Consider the following 21,422-nt stretch of genomic DNA (forward strand, 5'->3'; position numbering starts at 1 on the left):
GGAATAAGTTCTAGTTCCACTGAATCATCTTTTCACTGAGCCTTTTAACAGATGACAAAATTTCTGTGAAGAACAAGCATTATGCCACAAACATCACATTTCCCCCCTCACAGTTAACACTGAAGAATCCTCAAAATGGAAACGACTTGAAACCACTCCAGCGATTCACAGTGCTGTTCAGACTTCTGTGAGGGACGCATTTTTTTGCTTCTGTTTCACCTGAACAACTTGTTGTAGGGATCGTACTCAGTATTTGTTTCTCTACCTTGTACCAGTGCAGGAGATCCAAATGTTGCATGGCACTAGGAAAAGGTGAGCACACAGACAATCTAAAACTACGACTTATGAAAAAAACCCACGTTTTCTGTATCAGCAGTAGCTAGTCAATAACAAAAAACATTCAGTTGGAACCACAGTATGCTGGTTTTCCACATAGGAGCTACTAATTCTGGATGTCAAAAGGAGGAACTGACTACAGCAATGCTGGTCACACAGTTATTGCTCAGGTCTTGGCAAAGAAGAGTCCCACATAGCAATTCAGAGCAAAGGAGGCAGTTAAATTTCTTTATTAATGACAATGGAAACAAAATAAAAGTTGTAACGCAAACAGATACTTCTTTAAATATAAAGTTTCTAGTCATCTAGTGTTCTGTCAGGCTCCCTTTTTTTTTTTTCCTTTTTTTATTCAGGCGTAGTTACAAAAATCCATTGAGGATTTAGGGAACGATACTTCCAACATAAATTTGTCACCTATGACAAAGTCTGAACAGCAAACATCATGTGAAGAAAAAATTCAAAACGTATTTACAAATACATACTCTGTAGTCACTGAGCAATTTCTCAGTGACCAACCGGCAGCTTGTGCATGTACACTACATTCCAGAAGGCATTATCCAATCAGAGTCACTTTGCATAAAATTAAGCTAAAAGACAGATTGTCTAAAAATAAGGCCAGTTTCATTCCTAATTTATGCATATGATGACCAGAATTTTCTGGTACTTCTATGTAATTTAAAAAAAAAAAAAAAAAAAAAAAGAGCGTAAGAGCACCTGATCTCACCCAAGTGGGATACACAGACCAAACGGCAAGTTTCTTCTTAGCAGGAGTTAATCAAGAGTAGAAACTCACGAGAAAGGACAAAAGGATACACCTTTTTTGCCATCTTGTCTATTGCTAATTTTAGATGCTTGTATAAAAACAAAGCCCCACACCGTATTTGCAGATCATAAATAGGCAATAGTTTAAAAATGTAAGATATGATTACCTCGGACTACCAAGCTGTTTCACACTTCGGAAAAAAATGAACAAAGCCCAAACGCCTTTTTCCTCCTCTCTCTCCCTCTCCCCTACCCAACCCCACCCCCCACTTCCAAACCAGGGGAGAAAAAAAAAAGTTATACTCTGATGAACATTAGAACTGGCACCAACATTCATGCTAGTTGCCCTGATGTGCAACAGAAAGTTCATTTACAACAGTCAGAAATATTCTTATGCACTAGCCCCGAAGAGTTCAGCTTCTGAAAACAGTTTATTTTGAAAAAATTCCTATCAGGTATGACGTGGGCAGCGTCCAGAAGGTGCAGGAATGTCCAACACTCTACGTCGATCCTCATATTCATCGGTGTCTGTGGAATCTTCATCTTCATCCACTGCATATTCATTATGGTTTGTTTCCTAATACAAAACACATTCAGATTTAATTAAAAGCTATGCTAGCTAGTTATAAGAAAGCACTAATAATTCCTAGAAAAGTTTGCGTTATGGTGTCAATTAGCTGAAGCTGACATTGTGATCTATGTCCTACAACCAGCTCCTTACAATTACAAAGTTTAATTTGCAACAGAGATCATTTTGCCAAACTACTTGACCTTTAACTCGGTAAATATTCGTTAACCTTCATTATTTCACAGGTACAACTACGTAAAGCCACAATTCAGTATCTTAAGCCATCAAGAAAACAGGTACAGCTCTGTTGTACTTTTATTAAAAGCAGTTTAAAAACAAAGGGTCATTACTACTTTTAGGACAGAGGTAAAGCAAAAGAGAAAAGTATTTTTACATTCAGCTGAATGGAAGGAGGTTTCAGCTCCCATAAATGTGGGCAAGAGTTGAGATATGCCATCTTCTGTTAGAAACATGACATCCGCTGGCACTTACTGTTAGAGCTGCTGGTAATGAGAATGTCTCAAATCCCTGGAAACACCTGAGAAAGTGTACAAGTAGATGCCTACCTCTGAGGAAAGGCTCAGTGCTTGCACAAACACTTCCAAGTTCTACCTGAATGAGTCACTAAATAAGTGCTATGCTAGTGATAAAATAAAGCATTCTTCTCTAAACATGCCAAAGCGAGAAATCACATTGTTAACCTGCAAACTTCAAAATAAAAACTAGGTTATAATTAACAGCAAGCTAAGTATCTTACTCATTTGCAAAGTCATTAAGTGACTTGATGAAATGCACTTTCAGTGAGAACTAATGATCGTCATACGGACTGCTGTCATTTTTAAATTGTCATTAACTGAAACTTTTTCTTGTTGCAGAAAGTAGATACGCTGTTACGGCCAAAACAGACGAGTGTGGTCATACCAAGGCGGGATATTAAGAGAACTGTGAAATCCAAACAGCTAATGCAATGCCATGTTTCTAGGCACAAATCGAGAACTCTGAAATATGCCCTGGACGGACAGACAGACATACACACACACACACAGATATATTTCTGTGCATCCTGAGGTGCAGCTGTGTTCAGACACGGAATGGTCACATCCTACCTCTGCTGAGAGCCCACAGGGCCCTGATCTCACCGATACAGCCGGGTCAGACCATCACACCAGACAGAGGCGAGGACTTGAGAAGGAAGACCCATAGCCATGTACAGCATGCTACCAAAGCTAAGGCCAAGGGTCCCGAATTCAACCGGCAGCATTACGTGTCAAAGCAATGAGGATACATGGCTCTCCCAATGTACAAACTGCCTACACTACAGCTACACTTGGTCTTAACTGGTGTGTGTTTTGTAAGGAGCTACCAATATGAATGCTCAACACTGTAATTTTTGCACCTGAAGTGTTTTCTTACTAATAAACATTCCAGAAACTGAAAAGAATTTATATAGACTGAGTGATACTTTCACATTTCTTTTTTTATTGTTGTTGAGAAATGGTTCTGAAAAAAAGGAGTGATTTTCAAGAAAAGAATCAAAAGTGAAAAAAGATATGACACTGAAGTTTAAACACAGTTACGCTGTCCTATTAAAATTAATGCAAGTGTTCTCGGACAACAGGTCAGGGCAAAAAAAAGCCAGGATAAGCACAACTGCATCTCCACTTACCATTCGTGCGGTAGACACCTTGAACGTTGGACAAACCATATGAAATCGAGGAATTGTGACGTTGAAGAATTTCTCCTTGTAGTAGAGGCAATGGAAGGTGTAATACCCCTCCATATATCCAGATGTTGTGGAAAACGTAGTACAGCTGGTATATTCATAGACTCTCCCTGGACTGATAATTGGAAACTCCCCTGTTGGTAAAGCGTAAGGACTGAAGCAGAACTACACTTCAACAGTTTGCTAAAGCACTTGCACTCCACAACACACTCAGGCAGATCAATTTATATTCCAGTGGCTGCATAAATGATTCTCAGCAATTGCAGATGTTAAAAAACTGTCTGAAGAGTGGTTACCTATCAGGGTGGTCAGACATCCCTTGCAAAACAACTTTAAAGACAAACCAGATGGATACGTGTCTTTCAAGCTACAGAATGACTACAACCCTCCGTCACTATGATTAACAGCTAATAACGTAACTTTAGTAACAGGTACATTAAACACAAACCCACTCTCTCTACTGGGTTAGTAAAAGCAATCTTTTACATACCGACTACTCCAGGACCCTGAACTTCTTCTACATCACCTTTGGCATTTGTTATTCTCCAGTACCGACTGTCCAGCTGACAAGCCTTCTCAGGAAGAGCATCTTTGGACATTTCGATTCTAGAAGCCAAACGCCATACTTAGTGCATATGTAACTACTTTCATACATTTAAGAAATGCTTTAGTGTCCTTGAGATCTCTCTCAAAGTCGACTGGGAAAAAAATCCCACTAAGGTAAAGTATACGGAAGCAGTGGTTGGGATCCATCTCCATGTCTCTGCTTTGCTATCTGTTGTTATTTACCCCTTTCTAAATCACAAAAGCTACTTGTAACTTCCCCCCGCCCCATCACTGTATTTTACCAATTACCAACTTGACTGGTACTTTGCATACCTGACCAGGTAATGATTCAGTATTTTTTTATTAAAAAGTACAGCACGTTGTGTACTTCCTATCCATTTTACAATGTTTTTGAATGCCATGCATAATTTTGTCAAAACTGATGCTTTGAATGTTACATAGGTCTTTCCTGTGTTACAAGAGTTAATTCAGTTGTTATTTTTACCTGATTCTGTAAGTGAAAAAATAATGCGGTGGATGTACAGAACTGAGTTCAGGTAGAAAAGATGTGGACACAGAAACAGTAATATCTCCTGTGGTAGCAACACATTCTTTATCATGCACATACCTAGAGAAAGGAAAACATCAACACTGCAAATAGCTCTGTACATTCAATACAAAAAACTGAATATGTAAAGTGCTTAGTTAATTCCTAATAGGAATGTCATGCTAGGTTAAAAGTAATTCTTAACTTTTCATTTGGCAGTTCAATAAAGGAAGTACGTATGCAGAGTCTTCGCAACATATACTGCCCCATCACCTAAACTCATACAGCTGTGGATCAGTTTGTACCTCCAGTAATGCTTCTATTAAGCCAGATGTGTAATTTGATCTGAAGTCAATGAAAACACACTTTTAAGTAAGGATATGTCATTATACTGTTTAAAAAATAAAACCTAGAAACTCCTACAGCAAATTAATTTACAGATCAGAAACTTGGTTCTACAGCATCCCAGTTTGACAGAATTAAGGGTCTTGCTTATATTTAGAAGAAATTAAAAGTGCATAAAGATTCAAACACAAAGACAAGTCCTGTTTATTTACATATTCAACAGTATTATTTTACAGACCAGTTCCCTGAAAAAAATTGTTTTTTTAGTAACTCAGAATAGTACTGCAGCAGCATACTCATGGCAAACAGAATAAATATGCTGTTAGCTAAACTTCAGATCCGTTGTAACGCAAAATTCTGGTCCTGTCAACGCAAAATTACAAACTCTGAAGATTCTGGTTAAAAAAAGTTTCTTTCAGCATTCTGTTTTACAGCTTTATCTTCAATAAGCTTCACATGCCTTCTCCTCTCTCCACCATCAACTTTTATATCAGATACCTGTAACTACTTGGAAAGAGGTCAGCATTCTAAAAGCAGCATCAAAACCTTGCACTGAGGTTACAAATCCCAGTCACAATACCTGAAAATCTGGTCTCTGATGATAGGATAACCACCGGTTACAACCTTGTTTACGTAGGATGTAAACCATTCCAAGTAGGATGTACCTAGATGTCAAAGAAGAAAAGTGTTCATAAGGACAGGTACGTTTACCACTAAGCACATTAAAATAAATACTTCAAGAAAAAAAGTTTAAAGCTTTGATTATATTTATAATAAACTTTCAGACTTAGATGAGTCAGTCAATATTCGAGACCATTCCAACAACAGAGATCATTCGGAAAAAAACAACCGAGAACTGAGAGTTAAGGGTGCACACTCCAGAAACGACACAGCAAAGAACCTCTTACCCAAGTATTTCACATTATAATCACGGTCTTCAAATGTTGGTGTGCCTTACCACCTGGTTTCCTGCTCATGATGGGCTGTTACTGGGAAAGACAAGTATAGTGGCCTGTGCTACTTGTATAGCTTTTTCCAGCTATTTTACCTACAAGAGGCATGCAAACCTGCTGGTGGGTTTATGGACTTCAGTTCTGAAAGCCAGGTTTCCATACAAACAGAGTTTCTAAGAAACATGCTAGCAAGCTGCAGAATTTCCCTCTCCTTAAAACAGGAATAAGCCATAAACACACTCTGTGCTTCTGCCACAAACCCAGAAGGCTAAGGCTGTATGTCATGCCAAAGAACCTGGGATTTTCATACATCTACCACCACTGCCTGAGAACAGCTTTTCATACACCTACAGCCATTATTCAGGAACAGCTTAATTTCTAAGTAGACAGCCAAGCTGCCACATCTAACTCTCAAAGAAGAGAGTTTCATACAAGACACACCAGCTCTCCACAAAGAAATTCTCAGCCATAAATCTTCCAAGCACTGCAATATGGAGTTCAATAGAAAAGTAAAGTTCTTCAAGTATTTGTCAATGCTGCTGATACAAAACTGGATTTAAGCTGAAATACTAAGAAATCATTATCCTCACCTTCACTGACATCTTATCATGTACTACCACTCCTGTTAGATTAAGTGTACTTACCACCTCTTCCTTTGAGGAAGAGCTATGTGTACTGCCCTTTGACCTTTTGGAAGTCTAAGAAACTCCAAGTTTATTATCCTCCTCGCTACCACTAATCCACAAAATGCAAACCTTGTATGAAGTAACTCCGACTGGAGGAAGTGGACCGATTCACCCCGCCACCTTCAAAATGACAAGATAAATGCTCTATATGAAACTTCCCTCCAGATTGCGATAAGCCAAGATTAACCCTTTCAGTCAATGGCATATATTTAAATGTCAGATCACCTCACCATCCGACTCAACTCTATAGAAGCAGCCATCCTGAGCAGCAACACCAATTCACCACAGAGTAGCTTTAAAGTATTTAGGTAGAAACTCTTATGTTCTTGCTGTATCTTTCCTATGATGTTTCTAAAGCACACAACGCGTTCTGCAAGACCTTTGTAAAACAGGTTGACTACTTCACATTAAAATCAGTTCATGCAATCAATCAGTACCAAGAAATTAGCGTGGCTAAGAGTCTGACCACCTTCCACCAGCAATGTACAGCAATGGTACAGTATTGCTTAATGTGGTTTCTCACTGTAATATTAACACATATATCCTAAGAAATACGCAAGGCTAAATTTTATTATTGATTTTGGTGTCATCTGTTATACATCTGCTTTCCCACCAAGTGAAAGGAATTTAGACATAGCCACAGTTATCAGATGCCAGTGGATTAACAAAAATAAATAATCAAAACACTATTCCAATCAATGTACATGTCAAGACAGATGATCACAACACATTACTACATAACTAATTACACAGTTTTCCCCTTCCCTCCTTTACCCTTTGAATAAAGCAATCAGGCAAATAAAAAAAAAAAATCCAGAAAAGTTTTTTTCTGTAGCTATGTTTATAGTTAATTAGATTTCATCATGGGATGCAAAATATTTTCAACTTCCAACGTGGTTGCAAAAATCACTGGGGGGTGGAAAAAAGTAGATTCTTTCTATCCACTTGGGTGTTGTATTTAATAACTGCTTACATCACCCCCACGATGGCTAACTTAAAAGGCATCTTGTTAGACAGGTTAATATGCTGAATGATTTGTATACAAGACACGTAGAAGGACAAGCTTTAATACAGGGAACCTGCATTTCATTTCAAGTAAAAGCTCATGTTTTAAAGTAGGTTAGTGTCTTACAACTAGCACAGAAAATTCAGAGTGCTTGCTTTGTTCAAGTCACACTGACATGCATTTTTCTAAACAGCACAATTACAACACTTTGTGGAATATTTTATCTAAAGTGTTACCTGTAATGAACATATCAATAGCAGATGGATTGCGAGCCATTTGGTCCTAAAAAGGGAAAGAAGTTTGTGCATGTATTAGGAGGAAAGCATTAGACTTTCAAGGTTAAAATTCAACACCTGAAATATAACATAGGAAACACATTCCCAATACTACCTAAACCTAAAACCTGGCTGCTCAATACATCATGGTACTCCCAGTTAGATAACCAAACATATAAAACACACACGCCTGTTCCTATGAGCACTCACTTGATCACTGAACACACAGCTTGAACATTCTACTAAGGCTCATGCACATAAAATCAGACTTAAGGCATCTTTCACAAAAACAAGGCCTCCAAAGTACTGCCTTCGAACAGAAGCACAGGAGAGACTTCTAGAGATGATCAAACCCCTCTGCTCGAGGCAGGGTTAGCTGCAGCACATTGCCCAGGGGCTGTCCACTTGGGTGTTGACTCCCTCCAAGGACACAGACTACACAACCCCTCTGGTAGCCTGTTCCAGCACTCAGCTGCACTCACAGTAAAAACGTTTTTGTGTACATTCAGGTCAAGTTTCCTGTGCTTCAACTTGTGCTCACTGCCTCTTCCTCTGTCATTGGGCAGGCATCAGTGAGAAGAGTCTAGTTCTGACTTCTTCAAGCCCTGCTGCTATCAGATATTTATAAACATTGCTCAGATTCCAAGCATTATCTAGAAGGTTTTAATACTTGGTATAATAAGGGAGGATCTTAACATCTTTCAAGTGATCCATTATCATGGCATATCATAGAAATCTCATTGCTACATGCTTTGAAAACAAACTGCCAAGAACTCCATAACAGGATGAAGATCCCCATCTTTTTTTTTTTTTTTTTTTTTTTTGTAATTACAAGAAACACCCTTTACTCACCGTGCTTTCTTATGCAGGGGGAAAGTCATCAGGGCACGGGTAAGGAAAGAGAGGGCTAAAATCTCGTTAGGTATAATATCCTTAAGCTTCACTAGCAACACTACAACTACCTTAAAATATTACAGCTATAAAAATTACGAAAAATATTCAAATAATCACATTCTACAAAGGAGCTGTTCAAGAGGAAGAGTAAGTTTTGCTTACAAACCAGGGGACATCATTTATTGTAGCAAGTTTACATTTAACATATCTGGGGGAGAAGAATATATAGATGCTGACCTTCCATAATGGAGAAGCTTTTCTTCCTTACAGAAACGGGTACAAGAGTATTTGAACAACTTTAATACCTTCCAATAAGGTTGTCCATCATCACAAACCTACAGAAATTGCTATAGCCACCAACAATTTCACATAAATTTCCTTCACTTACAACCATTCCACTTCCAGGCTTTGATGAAACACAGATGGGAATTCAGGGGCAAGTAACAAAACTAATATGATCTCTAAGTATTCACTTTCTGCTACGTAAAATATTTCAGATATCCAATAACATGCAAAGGGACACCATCAATCATTAGAAAAGCACATTCACAAGTATAATCATATCTTCCTTACTGGACATTGATAGAAGATCTCGTATTTATTTCGTCCCTCCACACTCTCCAGGGCCATGTATTGGCTCAGGCCAGTATGAATGCAAAAAGTAAGAGGAAGACATTGCTTCAGACCTAGCCTCTGCTGAAAACCTCCCGCTGCTGTGTCGATATCCAGCAAGTCTTCAGAGCGGTAGTGGTTCGACAGTGCCATGCTCCCCATCAAACTTAACAGACAACAGCAAAAAAAGGAAAGATAAATAGAAGATACCACTCACAAGGCAAAGAGAGCTTTAAATCTTTTCTAAGCATGGATTCTATCGATGCTTTAGATGCACATCAGACTTAGATCAAGTCCGAGTCTAATATCCAGGTGCTGAACTAGGTTATTAGTTCACAACATCAACCTTCACAAAGGGAGGCTTGATGGCCCTAAGATAAATACTTCCTTGTATGCTTTGTGCATCTCAAAGCACCATTTTAAACTGTGTTGCTGATTCCCATCATGTCTGCAACTACTTCAAAGAAGCCGCTCACAGCTGATGCAGCTTCCTGTAGTAGCATAATGTAACAACTACCGTCTGTATCTCAAGCTGCATGCAAGTTCATTTCAGTACTGTCAGAGTGTCCATGATTTTTCAACTCAAATACAAAGCTGCTACAATAAGTGTCATTGATCAAAACTACAGTGAGCAAGGTGCTCCATGTTTTGGAGAAAAGGTTGAGAAGCAAACAAGTAAAATGACCGTTGAGTCAGACAGATTATAATCTCAGTATAAAAACTAAGTCAGACAGACACAAGTAGACATACACAAAGCCATCAATTGTCTAATTTTTTCCTCTAGCTTCTTGTAAGCATCACAGAAAAGGATGGGATTTTTTACTTGTCTTTGACAGTAAGGAAGTGAGATCAGAGACAGCAAAAAGAGCCTCTCATACATAAGGAAAGTATATACATTTGGAAAAAAGTAATAATCTGAAATATGTAACAAATCAGGAATGGAGGTAAGCATTGGAAGCTAAAGTTAATATTGATGTGAATGTTAGGCTAGATGAGAGCTAGGGTGAAAAAAAAAACCCAAGCAACCCACACTCAATGTAATAAAGGGGCAGACAATAGAAGAATGATAAAAAGCAGTAACATGATCAGATTAATCAGCTGTAAGGGCACACACTACAGCAGTGCGCTTAGCAACGAGAGGAGTACACAAACCTGCAATGTACACCCCCCCACCTATACTCTCATCTGCTTTGCCTTTCACTGATGTTCTCAGATGTAAACTCTTGCAGATGCTTTTACTAGCGTTATGAAAGCAATGACTCAGGCGCAAGCTGCCACACGTCAGCATGACACAAGCTGCTCCCATCCTGGGCAACAGGTTCCACCCCTCTTTTTCCTTACGTAGTCTTGCCTACAATCAGCATGTTGTACAGTTAAAAAACCAAAGTGAACATCCAAACACTGAAACTTGAAGCACCTAACAATGATGACTAGTCCCAGATCTCCTCTATTTCTGATCTAATATACCAACAACTTGCTGCATGGACTTCCACTACCTACACCTGATCTTTCCAGCATTCACCTCCCACAGGGAAGCAAGCCTGGCCCCAACGGTAAATCCACACCCCTTCTACTCACACTGTGGCCACCTCTCTTACTCCAGGGTCCCATGTCAGAGCTAACTAGTTCCCCAGTCAGTGCTCCACCAACAAGGTTTGCCAACCTGCATGTAAGGCTCAGGCCTTCGCTCTGAGGGCACAGCAATGGCCCACAGCCCACTGGCAGCTGCTCAAGCTGGAAGGTGTGCCCGAAGGCATATGGCTGCTTCTGCAGCCCTTCCACAGGCACACCAGCACAGTAGAGGCTCTGTGGGAGTGAAAAAGTAGTAGGAAGAGCAGGAAGCACACAAGATACAGAGCTCCATTAGAAGTCTACAGAACCAGGGTACCTATCTCCTCTCTAAAGTAAGTCCCTCCTGCAAAAGAAACAGAACTAGAAGTCATTGTTATGATTGCATAAAACTAATTCCCATATCCCTTCTGCACATACAACACTAGAACTGGAGAAAGCTGCACCTGCTTTAGTAGTGAAGGTTTTGGTAGAGCAACATGAATGCATTGCCCCCTACAGACACTGCAATGATTTGCTGCAGCTTTCCATCTTTTGCTCAAGTTTGCAGGGCTTTATCAAGTGCAGACCTGCTAACTTTTCCTATAGCTGGAAAACAGGAAACTGGAAACTATGTTTGGCCATTTGCCTTCTAACCTTAATGTAAAAGGAGTTTTTAATTGCTGAAACCACATAAAATTGTAAAATCTCCTACTTATAAAACTTATTTTGAAGAACTGACATTTTGATTCTACTTGAAATGAATGCTCGGTTTAAAAGTTATTCCCTAACCATTTTAAAGAAAAAAGTTACTAAATAATGAAGCCTGAAGAGTGCAAGAGGCTAATTTACTTATGTAGTACAAAGCAAAACTTCAGGGGAGCAACTTCCAGCAGTATGATTAGAAGTCTAACAGTTGGAAATGTTAGTTATTAACAAAAAAGAAGTTCTCACTAAGAAAAAAAATTGAAATATAAGAGTAATTGAGCAATTAGAAATCTACACTGTATTTTCAATTACTTCTGAGAATAAAAGACAGCCAATGCTAGAAGTGTCACTTCAGGCACTCAGTTACAATACATTTAAATGCTCCATTCATCCTGTTCAGCAGACACTTTTAACTTTTTAATAAACAAACTATGCGAGAAATACAAAAGGAATTAATTACATAGTACGTAATTTCTTTCCTTACCCAGGAACAACCAGCTTCTGTCCATTATGAATACGAAATGAACATCGATAGTCATCAGGGAGTTTGCAACCTATTTGTGCTTCCACAGCATCCAGATCTTCCTCCCGCACACTCTCTGTATACAAAAAGAAACAGTTATTAAGTGGCAGTTTTGGAGTGGGAAATCAAGAACTGCTGTGCCTACAAAACTCTCAAATTTGATGTTGATTCACTGCTCTGCCCCCAAATGCCCAGTATACCGTTCCTGACAAAGGTGAATATTGGAGTTTGTGTTAAGAGCTCTCCTTTAAAATGCTATTTCACATCATCTCATCAGAGCCGCATGCCTAGAAATAAGGCAAAACCTAGCCACATCCAGACATAATAGCATGTTTTCAATTGTCAAAGAGAATTTTATGTAGCCCCAGCAACCTTAGCATTATGGATTTTTCTTTTTTGTTATCACAAAAGGAATATATATTTCAAAGTATTTTGCCACTTATAATTCAAAGTGAACAAACAGACATGCAAAAGCAAGGTAAATTCAGTTCAACTTTGGGATGCAGCTGTCTAGTAGCACATTTTCAAGAATCTTCCACTGATTAAATTCAGGCTAATGGCCAGAATCGCTAAAAAGCAAGTACTTCAAATAAAAGCATGGAACTCGTGAGTGCCTCGATCAAATGAACATGGACTCAAGTCAATATTTGGTGACAATATTATATGCTAGGTGGCACAGAAAGAATACTACATAAATTTGAAAGGAAGCTGATTACATTAACTGACTACTTAATACAGCATCAATCTCCAGTGAAATGTCAACAGGCCTGACTTTAGCAGAAAGTATTTATAAAGTGAAATGAACCTTCTCCCCACAATATTATCATTAGCTGACCGAGTCCCCAGTTAAAACTTTCAGGCAGTATTGATTTTACTCTTTCATCATGCTAAGGGATGCTTCTTTCAGTTTCCAGTCCAATCAGTAACAGAGAAATGTTGGCTGCAGGCACCGTTCACCTGGAATTTGAAGCAATAAACGGGTAACGGGGATTTCCAGATCGACTAGAGCAGAGGGAGCTAGGGAGTAACGACTCTTACACCTCCACACACACTTCACGGGCTTTCCAGATCCTCACTTCTAGCAAAGATCAACTGGGTGGCCTCTGTGGTCTGTTCCAATCAAGGTTTTTAAGCTGATTTTTTTTTTTTAACCTCTTTTCCTATTCATTATCCGTTTTATTTATATGGTATAATTTAACAATTCATTGAAACAAGATCCTGTACAAGTGGTATTAAAAAGGCATAAGTTACGGAAGGAAGAGCTCCTGCTAAAACCTGCCATCACTATACAAGCATGGAAATCGATAATTTTAAATTTATTTTTGTCTTTCTGTAGACAAAGAGAAGCTTCATTGCACCAAATTCCTTGGGAGGATTTTGAAAGTAAAACTGTGGTAAAATCTGTTCAACACCTCCAATGCAGATACTTTTCAGTTTTATTTAAAAACTATTTGACTAGCAATTCAGTGGTTCTGTATACCAGAGTGAAGGGTGTATTTTCCACAGAGCAGCATGAAAGTTACGGAAATCAAAGCATGGATATCAAGTACTATGGCCTGTGTTACTCAAGAGTTCAGGCCCCATTTAACCCTTTTGGCTTTTCCTAAAAAGGCATTCCTTCACTAACACAAGTAACAAAATAAAAAACAACACAGTAAAGTACAAGTTTCTAACCACATTCTGTTATTCACAAATATTTAGCAAAACTCAAGAATTCAGCACCATCCAGAAAGCCAAGAAACGTGCACAATTTGCACAGGAAAGAGATCATTGTCTGTAGACATCTCAATTGCACAGATGATGTTAAATCAAACATCTTGGTCTAACAGTCAATTCATACTGACATGCGAAGTACAATTGAAAATGTAAAAGCTATTTTGATACCAGAAAAGCCCAAACTCACTGTATGTCTTGCTGTGTAAGATTTATTAAGTGGAACACTGGGAATTACTTCAAGTATTAAACCACAAATTTAGTCTGAAAACAGAATCAGGAGGGCAGGAGGGAAGGGTAAAAATTCTTGTTCAGCCACTAATTTACTTTCATTAGAGGAATGCAGTAAGTCCAATAGAAGGAAAAAAAAACCCTTTTTGTTTGGCTTTAGTTTAAAATGCCTGCTTTCATGTGAAAAGTGTTTTAATTAGGTCTTAATTAAATCTCACAAATAAAATCACACCAGCAGGTCCCAAGTCCTTGAAGTAATGGGATTATTAAACTAAACAAACAAACAAACCAGTCATAGCAACAGAAGACAAAAGCAGTAGAACTGTATTTATTTCCCGATTATCCATAGATAAAGAAGACTGGTCACTAGAAAAAAATAATCTTGATTTCTTCTCTGAAAAGAAATCTTGAGGGATCTATGGATCATGGTAACTGGGCAAGGGCTATACATGTAGTCTGATTTACTTATTTACTGGAGGGGAAGCAAAGGCACATTTACTTGATTTTCAGGACTCAGGTAATTGAGGCACACACCTAGGATGAAAGCAGTATGAAGCTTAGTAACAGACACTGTCATGTAGCCAGCCCACCACAGAAAGCAGGTATGGCACCATACCTTTCAAAGAACTAATCATCCGAGGACACCGCTGGCCTAAGTATTTCTCTAGGTCATCCCAGGCTTTCTTCAGTGTAGCATAGTATCGGATATATCTTCCCAGGTCAGAGTAGGTACTGATGAAGACGGCTTTCCAGCTTTGATTTCGTTGACTTTTTTCCTCTCTATGTGGGCACGAAGAAAATCAGTTCAAATACTACCCCAAAAAAGCCCGACTTCTAAATCCAAGTAGTTAGTATTTGTTATTTGGCAGAAACAGTATGCATAATATTAAACCAGGAACACTTTCAGCCACATGAAGCTGCACAACTCAATTAATTCCAGCACCTATTCAACAGCAGCTTGGAACAGAATTAGGAAACATTTGGGGTGCTTAGTGTCAGCGGAGAACGTAGAAACAGTATTCCTTTAAACAGAGTGCTGTCTATTATCAAATCTTAGAACTAGCAAATAGCTAATTCACATCACATTTCACACACACACAGAGGAAGGCCTTCCAAAAAAAAACCAAAGATACCAAGTTTTTTGTTCTACCGCATTAGTACAAACTCCTTTATTTACCCAATAAGAATTAAAAGACCAAACCAGAGTTAAGGGAGAACTCTGCACTGACCCATAAAGTCAGTTTCTTAATGAATCACTGGATATTCAGTTCTCCTCACAGGCACAACAGCAGGCTCTGGGAAGACAGCCTGCCAAAAAAGTGCCGACTAACATCTGACAAAGGATGCTTGCCTCCAAATAGTAGCAGTCCTTGCATTTTTGTGTTAGGATATATTCCAGCTCCGCAAACTCCTATCAGCATGCTGAATCTAAGAGATTTAGTACAGTTTCATACATATAAATAAAAATGTAACAACAGAGAAGTCTTCAGATCACATTTAGGATCTCTCTAGCTCCGAAAAGGAGAGAAGAACCTTACTTATTGAAGAAGAGTTGAGGGGAAAAAAAGTAGATTAAGTTTAATCTGGAAAGTTGGATAAACTAATGTCAAAGCAAAGAAATAAAAGAAAACTCAAAGTGAGTTACATCTCAGCAGGTGTCAATTATTTTCACCCTCCAAATGTCATATGCAGAAATTACCTACAGCCTTCATTCTTGTTTTTTCCTGGCTACGGAGAAGCCAGCATCTCAGAGACCAACCCCAGATCCAGTTCTCCTTAGCAAAGCCCTATAACCCCCTAATCTTCCCCCACACGCACACCAAGTTCCTTTCCCAAAGCATCAGGTATTCAGTTTGAATTTTCCATTTCCTTACCTTCTTTCCCCTGCCCCCCACCAGATTTTGGATGCTAGTAAGAACATCGCTTAGGATTTTTTTACGCACGGAATCTCAAGGCAAAATTTTACAAGTTGCATTACATCTTCATAAGCTGCATATAATTAGAACGTGCACGGTATGTTTATCTTTGTGGATTCAACTTTGCTTGCTGTTCATTTTTCATACACTCCATATGATATAACAGGGACTACAAACTACAAGTCTGGAAATGTTCCTAAGATTACCTTCTCCACCCACTTACATATATATATTAACCCCTTATCACCAACTGTTCTGCCACCTTAGGCTACTTGTGTAATACAAGGAGCACCTGCACAACCTGAATAATGGAAAAACACATGGAACTGATCACTGAAGTCATAAGTAGTTAATACTCCTCACAATTTACAATCTATAAATAAAGACATTGTCTAGAAAACAGGACACACATAGGGGATAAGCAGTAACAAAACTGGCTGGTAATTCACTTCAGTCAACTCAAAAAGCTTTCTCAGCTCTTGAGAAAAACATCCTTTTTTAGCAAAGATGTGGATTGATACCTTTACAGCTAGCTTCCACTTAAGAGACACCCTGAGTTCAATGCAAGCAAGCAGAACAGAAAGTGAGCTTTTAAAAACAACTCAACATCTCAAGAGCAACGTGTAAAATCTTTTACACAGCCCAGTGTGACTCCCCTGGGAAAACAATGAAGAAAATCCTCCCGGAAAGCATTTCTAAAAAGACAAGAAGGTGATCAGGAGCATTCAGCATAGATTTACAAAAGGGCAGTAATGCCTGACCAACCTGATAGCCTTCTACAATGAGGCGACTTGCAGGATGGATGAGGGGAGAGCAGCAGATTTACTAATTTTCACTAATTTAGTGAAGCCTTTGACACTGTCTCAGTTAGTATCATCACAGAGAAGCTGACAAAATAAGGGTTTGATAAGTAGATATTGAGGTGGACCAAAAACTGGCTGACCAACCAGGCCCAAAGGGTGATCAGTTGGAAACAAGTCACTTGTGGTGTTCCCCTGGGCTCCATTCTAGGGCCAATACTATTTAAAATCCTCATTAACGACCTGGTTGACAGGACAGTACACGTTCACCAAGTTTGCAGACGCTACAGAACTGTGAGAAGTGGCTGATACAGCAGATGGTTGTGCAGCCATTCAGAGAGATCTCAACAGACAGAGAAGAATCTTCTGTACCACAAGGCAAAATGCAAAGCCCTACACCCAGAGAGGAATAACTCCAGACACCAGCACATGCTGGGGGCCGACCAGGTGAGAAGAACCTGGGGCTCCTGGCAGACACCATGAGCAAGCAATGCACCCTCACAGAAAAAGCCAATGGTATGCTAGGCTGCAAAAAGAGCAGCATTGCCAGCAGGTCAAGGGAGGTGATCCTTCCTCTCTAGTTGGCACTGGCGAAGCCACGTCTGGAGTACTGTGTCCAGTCCTAGGATCCACATTACATGAAAGATACGGGCGTACTGGAGCAAGTCCAGTGCAGGGCCTCAGAGGTGACTGTGGGACTGCAGCATCTTTCACATGAAGAGAGGCTGAGAGATCTGGAACCCTTCTGTCTGGAGAAGGCCTGGGGGATCTTATCAATGCACACAGTTAACCTCATGGGAAGGAGTAAAGATGGAGCCAGACTCTTCTCAGTGCTGCCCACTGATAGACACTGGACATAGTCCTGGACAACCTGCTCTAGGTCACCCTGTGTGAGCAGGGGAGTTGAACTAGAGGATCTCAAAATGCACCTTCCAACCACAACCATTCTGTGATCCCAGCAACAGCTACCCTTGACACAGCCATCCAGTTGTACCCTTCATAATTACAGCACCCAGAGTATTACCTTCCTCCTTAGAATACCTGGTGTCTGATAAGGTCAAGCTGCAGTTTCTCCTTGAGCCTAGGCACTAACAGGTCACCTCTTCTCAATCCAACCATAAAACCTTTTAACACCTGTAAATTCATGAAGCTTTTCTAGGAAATTAACATTTGGGATACCTCTAACCTTTCATCGGTTTGAAGCTGATAAATGCCAATTCAGTCTTGGAGTTAGTAGAAGTAACGTAGACATAAACAGACAGGACGATAACATAACCCTTATTTTCATAGAAAAAAGGCTTAAAACAACCAGACTTACTCTGAAATAAGCCAGTATTTCTTGCAGTGTCTTTTCCACAACGGATCATGGCTTGATAGCTGATTTAATCTTCGACTTAAACAGCAGCAACTATAAATATAAAATAATTTAATTTGATTGAAAAAGAGTGGTGAAACAGGGATAAATACTGACCCATATTATTACACATTGTATTCCCATGAAATAAATGCAGTTTGAAAGTTACATAGCTTTCCTTTTTAGAGTTGTGCTTACAATGATTAAAAAGTCTTCATTACAGGCATGTAAGTCATGAACTACCTTTCTACACACTTTGAGAACTGTCAGCAATTAAGTAATTTTGTAAAGCAGGTCATCCTGTAGAGCTACTCCATCGTAAACATTGTCTGAAAGATTCTGGTGTGATTCTGCTCCACCAGCGGTAAGCACTGCAGCAACACAGGCTAGTTATGATTTAAGTTGCTTTCTTACCTGGATTGTCAGTCTCTACCTTACGTTTTCCATTATTTCCAAGCTACAGAAACTAGACAGTTTGAGTATTACAAAGTTACCGTCCACTTTAAGTTCTTTCAACAACAAACTTCATGACCAGCAATGATGACAGACACAGGGAAAAATCTAAAGGATGACAGACCTGGAAACTAGTACTGCAAGCTCACTCTAATAAAGGCCCTATATAAGCCCCTGCCATTGTGTTACAGGTAACATTGCTAGTTCAAGAAGTTAAAAGAATTATACCCTGCACTATGCAGTGCTATTGCAAATGCAGTATTAAAAAAACCTGTAGGATATAGGTCTAAAACTGTCCTCAGAAATCATTTAAGTTAATCCTGGCTTGATGCAAGGAGGCAGTAAAAGCTAACCCATACTTTTGCTGCCTGCGAAGTTGCTTTTTAAAAGCAGCACAGAAGTGCCATCAGATACAGTCTATTCTTGTATTTACTTTTACAGTTATAAAGTCTTTCTTTATCTGGTATCGACAGCAAGACATTTCAGTGTATTTATATGAAAAGCAACGATTGCCTCATTCAATCTAGCCTGAACACCAGACAATAAACCTTTTTTTTCTTCAGTGTTTGAGCTGATTATCAGATATGCTTCAAAGAAACTCCCCAAAAGACACCACCAATTTAGATGTGGCAATATCACTTCCTCTGGTATCTTGTTCTAACAGTTAATACGTGTATTTTAATGGCAGTGATCAACACCTAAATACCCCAAATGAGGTTACTGAACTTCAGCTTCCAGTTACTACTTTTTGGGGCTTTTTCAGTACAGTTCAGAAACTAGTAAGTAGGAAAGACCAACTGTGTAAACGGCCATAGTTGCACACTGAAATAAAGATGCCTCTCAATTTTGGTTTTGGTAAGTAAAATCAGCCAAAGTCCAGGGCTGGTGAAAACATTTCAGACTGAGACTGCAGAATTATTTGTATTTAACTGTTCAGTCTTTTTTTGCCCCCTCATCAATATCCATTATAAACTGTTTAATTTTGAAATACTAATACAATCCTAATCTCTAAGAAAGTGATTCTCCTGCATGCCCTGCCATTAACCCTCTCCTCCGCAACGACACAGAAGACATAAAACCATTCACTTCAAACCTTGACGTTTGGCTATGGAAGAACTTCATTCACAACACCGGGATTATTTTTTTTTTTGGGGTGGAGGTGACAAACAGAAATATCCCAAAGTCAAAGCCCTTGCAGAAATACATTATATTGGTCTTTATCAATCAAATCAAGCTTGTAATTTCTGGTAGGAAATAAGTCCATAGCATCAAAGGAACATGTGGCTTCAAACATGATAAAGATGCAATTAAAGCCATTCTCATTAATTACAGAAATATTTGGTCACCTGTCAGCTTTTCCATTATTTAAGAGCCACCACCAGACTAACCAACCTGTAGAATACCAGGGAGACCATAACATTTGTGATGGTCGGTTATCTGTATGTCCTAAACCAAATGCCAGCAACTAGAGATTTCCTCAATTAACACTTTGACTAACTGCAAACAGCCAGCTATGCAAAACTGCCATTACTGACCGTATAAATAAGAACCCCACACAGTATTTAATTATGCTTGCCCAGCAAAATCCATCTCATTTTGTTAAGCACATAACAAAAGCAGGTAGTGCCTTTACTACACCATCAGCAACTACTGCCAAATCATCCATACTGGATTTGTAAAAATTGTTTCATTTTTGCTTATGCTTAATCTCTTGTCGTTACCATAACAGAATTCTGCTGGCTGCCTTTAGCTTTCTTGAGTAGTATTTATGGGGAGGGGGGGAAGCAAACAAAAACCATTTTGATGATATACTATTATACACCATCTACCCCTCTCTCTCTGATTAAATTCCGTGATTCCAACCCGTGCCCACGCCTGTACGTCACGGGTGAGGGTTTAGCTACAACACCCTCCCCCCGCTGCGTGCCGCCCAGCCCCAGCCACCCGCCCAGGTGTCCCACAGGCGCCGGCAACTTTCACCCACGTCGTCCTGCCTGAGAAGCCGTCCTATTTCATTTAATTTGCTTTTCCTCAAACAACAGCTCCTTCAAGTCGCGGGACGTATTGACTGGCAATAAGACCGCCCTTTGTTTGCCCGCAGATAGGCAACAGTTTCAGAGAATTAATGGTTTCACTCCAGTTACGGGTTCACCGTCTCTACATTGTCATTTCGCTATACATACAGCCAATATATAATGGGGGAGAGGAAAACAGGCAACGTTTCCTTGCACTAAAAAAAAAAAAAAAAAAAAAAAAAATAGGGGCAAATATCGGCGGAGAAGGCCGGCGTTTGTCAGGGGAGGGAGCTGCAGGAGCCGGCCCCACAGCGCAGCTCCGCCGGCGCCTGCCCCAGCCCGTCCCCCCGGTGCCCGTCCCTGCGGGCGCCCCCACCCCCGCCGCCGCGGCCCCTGCCCGGCACGGCACGGCCACCCGCCACCGAAAAGTTGTGCCCGCGCTCGGTGCGGCGCCGCGGCGGCCGCCCCCTCCCTGCCGCCTGCCCCCTCCCTGCCGCCGGGCCCCTCAGCGCCGCCGGGCCCCTCAGCGCCGCCGCGGCCGGGCTCGGCCCGGCCCGGCCCTCCCCCCCCGAGGGGGCAGCGCAGCCCCGGGGCGGCGCCGGGCCCGGCCCGTACCTCATTAGATCCCGGTAATCCAGGAAGCTGAGGATGAGCAGCAGCGGGTCGGTGGGCAACAGCTCCAAGCTGAGTACTGACGGCTCCATGTCCAGGGGCGCCGCCATCTTCCGAGACGTCCCGCAGCTCCGCCGCTCGCTGCCGCTGACGCGCCCGCCCCTCACGCCGGCCCGTTGTCAGCCGCCGGGGCGGGGGGGCGGCACAGCGCCCCCTGCCGGCTGCGGCCCGCCCGGCTCCTCCTGCGGGAGGCGGCCCCTGGCGCCATGGCGGCGAGCGCCGGCGGGCGGGCTGTG

General features: G+C 40.6%; 1 protein-coding gene across 2 annotated transcripts; it reads right to left on the reverse strand.

The window, feature by feature from the left end:
* Window positions 1-662: 662 nt before the first annotated feature.
* On the reverse strand, window positions 663-21,306 carry FBXO3 (F-box protein 3). 2 transcript variants are annotated; one of them, XM_040608537.1, is made up of 11 exons: window positions 21,130-21,306; window positions 18,011-18,100; window positions 14,593-14,756; window positions 11,994-12,108; window positions 9,215-9,419; window positions 7,709-7,754; window positions 5,408-5,492; window positions 4,441-4,446; window positions 3,880-3,995; window positions 3,333-3,523; window positions 663-1,675 (listed from the first exon to the last, which is right to left on the reverse strand). In XM_040608537.1, exons 1-11 carry the CDS (start codon window positions 21,234-21,236, stop codon window positions 1,550-1,552), a joined length of 1,251 nt encoding a protein of 416 aa, XP_040464471.1. In that variant the 5' UTR covers window positions 21,237-21,306; the 3' UTR covers window positions 663-1,549. The 2 variants fall into 2 exon arrangements, with proteins under 2 accessions (XP_040464471.1, XP_040464470.1); XM_040608536.1 differs by having other exon boundaries at window positions 4,441-4,563; window positions 21,130-21,305.
* Window positions 21,307-21,422: the final 116 nt, after the last annotated feature.

This window comes from Falco naumanni, chromosome 10, assembly GCF_017639655.2.
Source record: "Falco naumanni isolate bFalNau1 chromosome 10, bFalNau1.pat, whole genome shotgun sequence".
Classification (NCBI taxonomy): Eukaryota; Metazoa; Chordata; class Aves; order Falconiformes; family Falconidae; genus Falco; species Falco naumanni.